We start from the raw sequence: 12,432 nt of genomic DNA, 5'->3' as shown, positions 1-12,432 counted from the left end.
CCATGCCGGAGACCCGGGTTCGAGCCCCGCTCGGGGCGAGTCGTTGCTGCTGCTGCTCTCGTTCAGTTTCAGCCTCGGGATCCGATTCTGGATCATAAATAAACGTCTGAATCTGACTGTTAGCCATGGTTTGTTTTGGATGACGGTTTTTTTTTTCCTCACGGTAATGTCACAGTTTCCAAACGCTCTCAACGCAAAAGCCTACTGGCGCTCATGATTCTTTAGCTCCGCCCACACGTCACGCCTCCAGCCGGTCGTGTTTTTCCGGGAAAAATCGATACAGACTATCTTTCTCTTATGAATATAATAAAACTAAAGACTTTTTGGAGTTATAAAGGATGCAGTACTACTCTATAGGTACTCACGATTAACAGGATATTGAGTGAAAAGGAGCATTTCACCCCCCCTTTAGGTTAAATGTTTTTAAATTTGATCTTAGATAAAAATTCTAAAACTAAATCTGGCCTTACACTCAAAGTTCATACATCTCAAACATTTTCTAGTCCAACTCAAGTTTTGCCTAGATGCACTTTATTCACACAGACAAAATTCACAAGCAAAGCGCATGACAGCGAGCACGAATGAAAAACCTTAATTAAAGCTTTCCAAGTTAGGACTTGTGCGATCTAGTCATGTGTCTGCATGCCTAAGGGCAGAAGATAAATATTAAGAAGACTCAAAGAATGAAAGTTGTACAAAAAAAAAAATCTCTCAGCAATCAAGTTCCTCCAGGCGGACTGGTAAATATTACAGAAAGACTCCATGTAAATAGGGTGCCAGAATGAAGTGACATAGGAATGGGCATGAAATCCCTCAAAAAAATATTTCTGACAAAGTTCCCGTCCCTAGGGACTGTTGAGTGTGACACCCAAAGTTTGAGAAGTTGCACATCATTATATGGCAATCTTGCAGGAATTAATTCCATTTAGTAAAACTTAGCTCTTCTCCGGTCGGTTTCTGTCCAGCACTGCTCTTGGTGTGAATTCCAGTTTGTCCTTGAGGCTGAGGACCTGTGTGCTGTCCTGACCGGTCAGTTCCTCTAGTTTCCTATCCTCCCGTAGCTCTGCAATGCCCCTCTCTTCTCCCGGGGCGTTAGGAGTTCCCCGGATAAACCACTCAAGGTGGTATCCAACAGCTCCCACCACAAAGGCCACTGGGAAGGTCACATAGGGCGCATAAGTGCGCATTGCAGTCAAGATCACCGGCCACATGGCTGCATAAACCTGAAAAAGCCAGTGCAAGTTCTAGAAGGTTGTTTACCTTTGGCAAGACAACAGCGTAGCTTTATTTTCGTTATCACCAGAGACAAAATCAATTATTACTTAGACACATTTGTGTCGCTGGTGATTCAAGTGGAAGAACAAATGTGAACGTTATTATGTTAACGTGTCCTACTTTTGCATTCAGGAATATATATAAATAAAAATGTATTAATGTTATAGCGCCATCTAACACATCATGCTTTGACACCAGTATCAATGTAAGAGTTAACGTTACGGGATTCTTCAATACCTAGGTTATAAAACAACATGTGACGTTAACTGATAAAAGGACACCGGTGTTAATGCATGATGTGTTAGATTGGCGCAATAACATGAATACATTTTATTTATATATGTTCATGAAAGCATAACGAGAGACTCGCTGACAACTTAGAGCGTAATATTTAATAAATGAATTAAATAATTCCCGGTTCATTTATAAAATCTCATGACGAATACGTACCTCTACTTCCAGGCTATTCAACTTCCTGCCTTCTTGCGTCACTGTAAGCAACAATCTGATTGGCTTCTATTTCTATTCTTTTGTACGTCAGAAAGACGTTCTGAAGTCTCATTCGTTCAGGGGGGAAAAAGTTCTATACATGATGTCCTGTTAAAGCAATCCTGACATCTAGTGGCCAATGTTGAAACATACTGTGATCATTTGTCCTGAACTTAAAGCTCATTTTTAATAATACTAATAATACAAATATTTTAATAATGTATTATTTTATTAATGCTATTAATATGAAAACAAAAATAGTATATTATTATTGTCCTCAATTGTAAGTCGCTTTGGATTAAAGTGTCTGCGAAATGACAACGTAAATGTAATAATAGCACAGTACAGTTCAATTGTACAAATTGCATGTATAAACGTAGAACATATGTTATACTCAGTTCGGAAACAATTTTTTTTTTTTTTAATGAAAACATTTATTTAAAGTTAAAAAAGGAAATATGACAAAAATGTGAAAAAAAACATCACAATTAAACAAATACAACAAAATACAAAAAGTTTAATTGCAAGCAAAAAAACAGCAGAAAACAAATATCAATATATAAGGAAATGTTATAAAAGGGTGTTAGGAGAGCATACACACACACACACACACACACACATATATGTGTGTGTGTGTGTGTGTAAACCTTATCCCATTTTCCTCAGAAAGGAAAGCCTAAACATTTTCATTTGAAGCATTCATAATGAGGACTTTTTGCTAATATTCAAAAAGAACAGAAATGTTCATTCTGACAAAGAAAATCTAATATAATCCTACTCCCATTAGCTAGCAAATTGTTGCATAGCTAATGTCATTCTATTCACTCGTACCACTAATATATTTGGCATTAGTTATAGTCTTGAATAACTGGGTGCATTACAGACCACCATATCACAATGGTAGTCTCTTGTGATGAGTGCTTTAATTGGCTAGTTGGCAATGCTTAATTAACATAGCTTTTGGATAAATGTGGTCAAATCAGGGTATGCTGCAGTGAAAGGCACTGTTGAGAGGGTGAGATGTCATGCTGTTGATTCAGAGTCAGATCATCTTCTGAATTGCTGATGCAGTTCTTCACATCAGTCTGGTAATGGTACCAGAAAGGAAGTCTTCGTAACTCATCCTCACATTGCCAGTCATGGCGGTGTCTTTCTCGCGGAATGCTTGGGTCATGCTCTGAAGCTGCGTGCACACCTGAATGAAGCGGTCCAACTGGAGAACACCGTTCACACCCGGCGCAGAGTAACGGTTCACCAGCTGCTGAATGAACTGAGGACTCAGATTGTAGCCCATCTGAGATAATGCTGGGAAATAGGAAACACAGTGGTTATCAAAACATTACATTTACCATATACAATATAAATTATCTTATGCTCTCCAAGGCTGAATTTATCAGAAAAAACAACAACAAAAAAACACTGTAATACATTATTCATGTTGTATTTTTTGTATATGTTAAAATCGTATTTATTTATATTACGCATAGCTGAATTTTCAGCAGCATTACTCCAATTTTCAATGTCACATGATATATTAGAAATCTTTCTAATACGCAGATTTGCTCAAGTAACATTTCTTCTTTTTTTCAGTGAAGGAAATAGTTGCCGCTTAATGTTTTATTGCGAAAGAAACCATGGTCCATTTCAAGCCTCTACATTGCGAGTAAATCACTCGCATATGCGACTAAATCTTCACTCTGGGCGAGTAAATCATGTCTAATATTAGCCACTGGCTAATAAATTCACAGATTTTACTCGCCAGTGTGTGAGTTGGAGGCTAAGTATAAGTTTAGCACAGATATATTTTTCATTCCCCGAGAGAACAGATACGCTACATGTAAACAGTATTCTTTGTTGTATTTTCCTGTTAAAACAGCACTGTTCCTTTGGAATTCTTCAGCTTTTAAGAACTGCCGGGTTTTCAGGTAGTGGGCGGAGCTAATGCACGGACGGCAATCTCATTGGCTGGCGCTCATCTATTATCGTCCCTGTTTTGATTTCAGAAAAAAAATAATAATTAAACTTTTTTTTAGAAGAGAAACATGGTTATCAAGCTTTTTTCTAATTACTTAAGTTCTATTATTAAATAATACTTGATTATTATAATGCTTGACTGACTGATGTTAAGAATATACTTTCAGATATTTAAAAGACAATTTATCAGTTTGGCGAGTAAACAAATAAATGTACTAGCCAATGGTGATTCAATTGCCAAGGTGTCCGAGGGTTGCCTTTTCATTCTGGATTCTGTGATTCAAAAGAACAGCATTTATTTGAAACAGAAATATTTTGTAACATTATAAATTACTTAAAAAAAAAATTATAATAAAATTAATAACTAAATCAAAAATAAGGGAATGCTTCCATTGCTAACATCTGGTTTTACATAAAAGTTTACATTTCTTAAATGAGTCGGCAACAACAACAAAAAACTAAAAATAAACAAGGAGTTTGGAAATGAACCATGTCAGTAAGACATTTCACCAAGAAAGCCTCCAAGGATCCCGAAATCCCTCATTTTCCCTCCACAGCTCCAGTTAAAGTGCTCAACTGTTGTTTTTGTATCCACCATGTTTTCAACACTCTGTCGCTCACCAGTAATCAGACATACACTTTCAGACCTATTCACATCTATTCATAATGGCCTCAACTATCGCTGCAGATGAAATATTGCTCTGGCAGTCATGAACAGCCTCTTTCATACAAAATCAATGAGTATAAAAAAAGACACTTCAGGATAACAGCTACAATTTTTGAGGTTATTTTGAGAGCAATTTTTCATGACGTCTCATCAATGTAATCAGTCCTACATATAATGGCATATTTAATAGCATAGGATTTGATGGGAAAAGGGCTTCACAAGATCACCAACTGTCTTTTCCTTGCTTCTGTGACGGCTACATCTTGTGTGTGTCACCGAACCCTTCTATATTTAAACAACTGTTGTTGTTTTTTTTCCTCCTGAAAATCTGACTCTGATTTCATGTGATTTGTAATCATGTTTAGTCTATTTTGCTAATTCCTGGAACCTTGAGCACTAAATATATCTCTTTGCAAATTCCAAAGATAAGTGATATCTTACGTGAATCCCTTAAAGATGATTCGGGGAAATACACATAAACGCATGTTAGCTGATGAAAACAGCGGAAACTTCCTGTGGTTAGATTAAGGTTGTGATAAACACATTGACCAAGCACAAAAGTAACACTGGTACTAAGCCACAAATGTCAAAACAATGAACTTTCGCAGGCAAATAAAGCTTTTTTTTTTCAGGAACTACATCACAATATGTGTCGTATCTATCAAATTATAAGAACGACAATCTGACCCTCACTGGTACAGTATAAATTACAAAAGCTGATTCAAATTATGCTGTTTTTATTTATTTATTTATTTTATCCAGAATTTATGTGGAGAAACTACTGTTCAAAATGTTGGGGTTTGACACTATCACAAAAAAAATAATAAAATAATAATTTCAAATAAATGCTTTCTCCTGAATTTCCTATTCATCAAAGTCAAAATCAACATATTTCAGGAATTATTTCTGAAGACTCGTGTTACACTGAGAACTGGAGTAATGACTGCTGAAAATTCAACTTTGCCACCCACCACAGTAAAAAATACATTAAATAATATATCAAATAATAAAGTAAATAATACTTTACACTATTACTGTAATCTACACTGCCATTCAGACTTTTGAATTGTGTAGTGGACATGGAATATTCCTCAAATTAAACTACAAAAATGAAAATACAATTCACAATTCAATATTTCTTTATATTTTTTGTGTTGTACTTGTGTTATACATATTAAGTTGTACTTTTTTTGTTTGTCAGAAATATGCTATACATATTATGGTAGCACTTTATTTTAAAGTCCTGTTCCTCATGTACATACTATGTACTTATTATAGTAACAAGTACATTCTGGAACCTGAATACAGCAAGGGAATGCTGGAATCTGTCTTTAGTGACTGTGACTGTTGTCATAACAGTGTGAACGTGTGGCTTTATCTTGGGTCTCTCTCTTGACCTCTAATCTACTCACCCTGGTGCATCTCAGTGCTGTTAATTGATCCGGATCGGTCGCGGTCAAACTGTTGGAATATTACCCTCCACTGCTGCAGAAACGTCCACAGTGCAGAGAAACCAAATACATCTACACGTCCCGTTTTGGTCTTGTCAAACATATCTGGAAATGAAGACAAAGCACTGATTTTTGTCATTTGTCAAAGAGGACTTCTATTTCTGTATTGTTTATGTGACAGTTGTGTCTGCAGCATGCTGTTATTTTTTTTATATGGTGATATAAGCATCTATTCAGTAATTTAGCTGCTGTCAGGAGGGTTATATGTTAACAAGGTAACACTCACTGAGCATCATCATGCAGGTTTCGTCATTGAAAGAGGAGTTGTTGGAATTCATGAGTGCTTGCTTCAGTTCTTTTGAGTTAATGTAGCCACTACGATCTGTATCCACAGAACAAAACCACTGGTAGGCCTCAGGGTTCACACCAGGAGGAATGTTACCTACAACATGAAAACAGACTACATTAGTGAGATAGATGCAAATCAAATGGATTTTTTCATGGTCTGCCGAAATGAGATAATTCATTAATCTTAAAACAAATCATTTAAGCTTAGTTATCCACAGGCATAAAATAGTAGAAACCACGTCAAAAAAGATTACTATTGACTTATTCTCATATCAACCTCAACAATACAAGGATAGACATGTAGCATTGTTTAATTATTTCAAAGAAATAATGTAAAACTAAACTAACTTAACTAAATTATTCTTGAACTGACCAAAGTATTTAAAGGGAGATTGTTACATTAAAACATGGATTTTAATATCAACTGTTACATTTTAAAGTTAAATTGTTTTATAAAGAATTGTTTTACAGTCTATACAGTATTTAATGCAATAACATCAGAAGTAACTGTAATTAAATTCTAGAAAAATTAGGAGTAATCCCTTACTTTACCTTTTCAAGAGAAAAGTAAATTACTTTAATCAATTACTTTCCAAAAAAAAAAGAAAATAAATTGCATTACACACAAAAATGATATTGATATATTACAGTTTTTATTAATACTTTAATTATAATTTTTAATACACAGATAAAGTTTTAGTTTTTTTTTTTTTTTTTACGTCTATATAGTTTTTATTAAGTTTTAGCTATGTTAGTATTTGAACTTGAGCTAAAAGCAAATGAGAAATGTTGTGTTTGAACTGCAACAAGCTAAGATAAATCTTAATAAGTTTCAATCAATGTTTATTTAAAATATCTGGTTAACGATAATATCCATAGAGTTTACAGCTTGGATTGAATTATCTGATTTATATTCACACGTGGCTTCCTTTATGTACTGAATAGAGCGGTTTCCGATGCAGCGTATGCATAAATGTGCAAAAAGTAGTTCATTACGTGCCAAATGACAGCGAGATGATGAGGACAAGCAGTCCTACAGGTCAGATTTGAAGAACATGTTGGAAATGGGTTTTAGTGTGAGCAAGCATGGGTTGTCAGCGATGTGTCGTCTCGGTCCCAAGAGGGACAAGAAATAAGTTGTGCAATTTGGTGAAGCGCAGACGGTCACTGTATCCCTCGGGAGGGATAAGTACTGTTCAGAGGACAGTCTTTGAATCTGACAGCCTTTCCCACAGGACATTACCGAATACTTACCGACATAAACGCGGAAGGACACATACACACGAACGCCTTCGCTCAGAATTACCACACTCATCACTCTAATTCTCCCGTGGGCACACTCAGTACCAGATCAGCACAAGCTGCTTCTGCCATCCTGCAGTGTATCAGCATCAGTTATTCAGAGAGGGGCCATATGACACAGCTGCAGTGCAGGAGGATCAAGGACCTTGTCTGCAGCACCTTCATAAATTTCCATCTTTCGTATTTTATTCACAGCCCTCGGCCACTGCACACCTGATGGAACGGCGGCGGCTCCCGCTGTCTTAGCTGCCAACCCTGACACTCAGACATCATCAGTCAAACCAGCCTGAAGCTGCTGACTACCACTCCTGAGACTATGTGGAAAAATTCACCTGCTGGACCAACATCTATTACTGTGCATCTGCAGATGTATGAAGCTATGGGAAACATTCTGATTAAAAAAAAGTTATATATAGTTATATATCTAACCACATTCCTGTTCCTCTACATCCCAAATCCTTAATAATATTCCCATGAAATGACATAAACACTATTTGCTTAAATTATTACATATAATAGAGTCATTATTGGAAACCACTTAAGTGTGCCGTCTATTATTTAAAAGGTGAGAAACTAACATGATATATTGTAACGTGACAACTCCTCGTGCTCACCAAGATCGGTAATATTGTGAATATTATTATTAATATGATTTAGAATTATTGCTATTATTGCTATTTTACATTTTCATCTATTCCTGTGATGACACAGCTGAATTTTCAGCATCATTACTTCAGTGTCACATGATCCTTCAGAAAAATCATTCTAATATGCTGATTTGCTGCTCAAGAAATATTTACTATTATTACTAATGCTGAAAACAGCTGCACTGCTTATATTTTTGTGGAAATCATGGTACATTTTTCAGGATTGTTTTACATTTATTTAAAATAGTAAATGTTTCAATATCAAAGCATTGTCTGTCACTTTTATTTAATAAAAGTATTCAATAATACTATGTAGTGTACACGGTGGCCCTAAAATCTATTTTGATACTTAAAATCACATCTAGAAATTTCTATTAATTTTGATGCATTTTTTCAAACACGTGATGTTATGCAGCATATACTAACATTCTTTAAAAGAAACCCCATTCAGTGATTAAATGTTATCATGACATCCATAAAAGTGTGGCATAAGTGTCTAAAAATAATACTTTTTTGTACCACTGTAAACACATGCACACTTACAAATAATTTAGTTATGTATACTCAATATGATATTCAATGGAATTAAAACCAAACAGAGTTATACGTCTCTAACCTGCAGATGCCTGCTGACTATATGGTCCTCCCTGAGGTTGTCCATAGCCTCCGTAAGGACCTCCTGGAGCTTGGCCCCCACCGTATGGTGCTCTTGGACCAGGCTGACCGTAGGACCCGTATGGAGCCCCTCCACCATAGTGTTGCCCCGGAGGCGCGCCGCCATAGGGTGAACCATACTGTACACCAGCGGGACCCCCTCCATACGGTGACCCTGGAGGAGGGTGGTATTGGGGAGCGCTACCACCCGCGCCCGGATAACCCTTTAAAAACAAATAATGAAAAGTTTGGATTGCAATAAACATGAGTAACTTGAAATGCTGAAATGCAATAGCGCACCAACAGAGAAGCAGATGTGGTTTAATGGCATTATCAAAGGCAAATATGCCACCAAAACAATATATTTAATTAAAGTGTTTCGATAAAAATGTGAATTCTGTCATCATTTACTCGTCATCAAATTATTTTGTTAATTCTGCTTTCGTGGAATAAACATTTGTATAGTATTACTTGTATTATTTAATGATTTTCATTTAATATTTATAATATTAACATATATATTTTAGGCAGAATGAAAGATATAATCGACATTTACTTTCACTGCATTATTATTATTATTATTATTTCATTCAGTGAAGTGATTGGAAACGGTGTAACGTCTTCTCTTTTGTAAACTTGTAAACTCATACTTTTATTATTATTATTGTTGTAATGTTACACAAGACGAAACCGGTTGAAACAACGGTATATGGTAAAGGATACGTTAGGGCAAGATATGTATGACATTATGTAAGATAAAGATGTAAAACACATAATCATTTTAACCTTATGATACGGGACTGAACAGCCCTCTCTCATCATACATACAAATACCATTAACCTTACATGTTTCGTATTAGCTACAGAGCTAACCGACTAGCCGAAAAAAAGGCTTTCTACAAAGTTTACGCGATCGGAATCAGCACAATTATGCACAGTTTCCCCTGTACATCAACACTCAAAGTTTTAGACCGCGATACAAATATGCAAGAATCCGATAGACATGCAAGAAACATTTAAATGTAAAATATCTAAACCCGGAAGAAAGACTTTACCTGTCCGTATTGATAACTCATTCCGCGCAGAATCTAGTAAACGGAGTGATTTGCTTGTTTTTATTAAGGCCCGCCTCCTAAAGCTGATTGGTGTATTTTTACGTTTGTCAAAAGGCAGCCTCGTGTGATTGGTTTAAACATGGAAAATTGCTATATCAGAAAATGTGAGTCACTCTGTGGATGTGGAAGGTTAGAAACCATATTTGAAGGACGGCGGACTGACAACAATAATGTAAAAAAAAAAAAAAAATGTATATATATATATATATATATATATATATATATATATATATATATATATATATATATATATATATATATATATATATATATCAATCACATATTTCCTCATATAAATGGGAGACTGGGGCTAGTAGTGACTTTTTTTTTTACTCTATTGTTTTCCGTTTCTGAACGTGCACATACTGAAAAGGCTATACAAACATTTCCATCGTTATTGGAAAGAGAGAGAAAACGCTGACCTTTTGTGACAATATACCAGTTGTTATTGCTGTCATCATTAGTGGAACCTGCCATTAATTAACCTATTAATTAACCTGCTTTCCCTCTATTATTTTAAACCATAAAATTATTATAACACAAAACTATTGATGTAGCAGCAATACTAAAAATTTACCATACAAAGGATGAAACCATTGTTTGCCAACAAACATTGCAATTAATAATCTATATATACTTATTTTTCTCTTTTGAAAACATATGTGAAAATGTACTCCAATAAAATGTTACGATTTGCTCAGACCTGACATTTATAAATATAGACCCTGAGTGTGGAGTGGTAGTGTTGTCTTCAACTCTGCTGTTCTGCATATGTTTCTTCATCTATTTGCCCACATTGTTTTGAACTATGATGTACAGCTGTTCAAAATTAGCCAGATGTGGCCAACCACGGTGGACCCCTAGGTGCATCCAGTTCATATCTGCCACCACACACAGATGTCTTTTTTAATACCAGCGTAGTCCTAAGAGAGAGAGAGAGAGAGAGAGAGAGAGAGAGAGAGAGAACGATTATATCAGTACCACATATGTTATCAAATAATACTAGAGATGATGTTGATGATTATTATTATTGTTATTATGTCAATATTTCCACTTGTTCATTTGCTATCAATCTAATATTCACTTAAAGGTGCTCTTTAAAAACACGTATACTTTAATAACAAAGCTAAATGTAAACTTTAGTAAATCTCATGATGCCTGTCATTTTTTCAAAATCAAATTCAAACAAAATTCATCAGTTTACGTTTTTGCCCTGTAAATTTTACAGGAAATTACCACTAACCATTTAACAGGTTTGTAATGTAGCATTTTCACAGTTTTTTACTGTTAAAATAACAGTCTTTTTTTTTTTACAGTGTATCCTTTCCTCATTTCTGGCAATAACTACAGTATACATTCTCTCAAAGTGAAAATCCTCCACTGTATTTCCTGTGACACCCTCAAGTGCATGTGGGAGATTTTGGAAAAAGACAAGTTAAGCAACATTAAAGATCAGGGCCCATATTCATAATGATTCTAAGAATCCTCTCAGAAAACTCTTAATTTAGCTTAAAAAACTTTAACGTAGGAGTCTTAGCTTAAGAGCAATTCGGGACCGATCTGAGAGCAACTCTGAGTAAGGAAAAGACAAAAACTTTCATCTTAGTGAGGAGGCAGGGTTGACCTCGTTGCTATGTATGACACAATCTTTTGAAGACTGTGATTGGTTGGTTGTCCAATGAGGAAAAAAGAGTTATTTTAAGTATAGGGTCTATTCTAATTCTCAATTTGAATTTACATGCGTAATTTTTCCTATTTGACCGTTCTCTCTCTCACAGACACATTATATGTGTATATATATAAATCTTTTTTTTATTTACCATGCTTTTAATTTCCTATAAGGTATTTGATTGGCTTAGAATGATAAAAATTGTTCCACTCTTTCCAATTACAGTGATTGCTGTCCTATTTAAGTGGCGGTTTGAATGTTGGTTTATCAAACATGGAATCAAAACCAAGAAGGGCGAGAAAGTCAAACTGGACAGAGGAACATTGTTTACTGTTAGCCCAGTTAGTGGATGAACACAAGGCCATTCTTAAAGGAAGATTCGGGCCGAGTGTCACAGCAAGGGACAAGAAGCAGACATGGGAGCGTATAGCACAAACTATTAACGGTTCATTCCCTCTGCTTGTGTGCACCTATAAGCCTGCTATATTCATAAATGCAGTTTTTTGAGCCTGCAAGGTGGGAATGTCCAGTGGAAACAAAATGAACTGCGACACAATAAGATGTTCTGAAAGTGCTGTAATTGATTGTGTGATCACTCTGCTTACAGAAGGTTGTGACAGACCCAAATCATCACTATTGCATTGCTGCATTTTCCCAGTTGCCAAATATCATAATGTAGTGATTACTTTAATTTCTGGCGCTATGGCATTTCTGCGCTGTGTCGGAGATGTTAGCATGTCTATAATAAGATCATTCACAAACATGATCCCTGCACAATCTAATCTATAGTGTCTTATTAACTCACTGTCATCCATTATCTGCAACACTTTTCTTCTGCCTC

The 12,432-nt window shown here is 35.5% G+C and overlaps 2 protein-coding genes across 2 annotated transcripts; both read right to left on the bottom strand.

The window, feature by feature from the left end:
- Positions 1 to 509: 509 nt before the first annotated feature.
- LOC127979529 (small integral membrane protein 12) lies at positions 510 to 1,830 on the bottom strand. Its single transcript, XM_052585050.1, has 2 exons — positions 1,726 to 1,830; positions 510 to 1,223 (listed from the first exon to the last, which is right to left on the bottom strand). The coding sequence occupies exon 2, from the start codon at positions 1,209 to 1,211 to the stop codon at positions 936 to 938; it is 276 nt and encodes a 91-aa protein (XP_052441010.1). The 5' UTR covers positions 1,212 to 1,223; positions 1,726 to 1,830; the 3' UTR covers positions 510 to 935.
- Positions 1,831 to 2,174: 344 nt separating this feature from the next.
- On the bottom strand, positions 2,175 to 9,936 carry LOC127979528 (peflin). Its single transcript, XM_052585049.1, has 5 exons — positions 9,863 to 9,936; positions 8,770 to 9,031; positions 6,143 to 6,298; positions 5,818 to 5,961; positions 2,175 to 3,069 (listed from the first exon to the last, which is right to left on the bottom strand). Exons 1-5 carry the CDS (start codon positions 9,881 to 9,883, stop codon positions 2,840 to 2,842), a joined length of 813 nt encoding a protein of 270 aa, XP_052441009.1. The 5' UTR covers positions 9,884 to 9,936; the 3' UTR covers positions 2,175 to 2,839.
- Positions 9,937 to 12,432: the final 2,496 nt, after the last annotated feature.

This window comes from Carassius gibelio, chromosome B19 (genome assembly GCF_023724105.1).
Source record: "Carassius gibelio isolate Cgi1373 ecotype wild population from Czech Republic chromosome B19, carGib1.2-hapl.c, whole genome shotgun sequence".
Classification (NCBI taxonomy): Eukaryota; Metazoa; Chordata; class Actinopteri; order Cypriniformes; family Cyprinidae; genus Carassius; species Carassius gibelio.
The sequence above is the reverse complement of the archived record's forward strand: the minus strand, read 5'-3'. Positions and strand labels throughout refer to the sequence as shown.

Coding starts and splice junctions, on each gene's coding strand:
- LOC127979528 (XM_052585049.1), bottom strand. CDS start 9,883: ATGAGTTATCAATACGGACAG. Junction 5,962..6,142: donor AACCTGCATGATGATGCTCA/GTGAGTGTTACC, acceptor CTTCATTTCCAG/ATATGTTTGACAAGACCAAA. Junction 3,070..5,817: donor CAGCACTGAGATGCACCAGG/GTGAGTAGATTA, acceptor CCTATTTCCCAG/CATTATCTCAGATGGGCTAC.
- LOC127979529 (XM_052585050.1), bottom strand. CDS start 1,211: ATGTGGCCGGTGATCTTGACTGCAATGCGCACTTATGCGCCCTATGTG.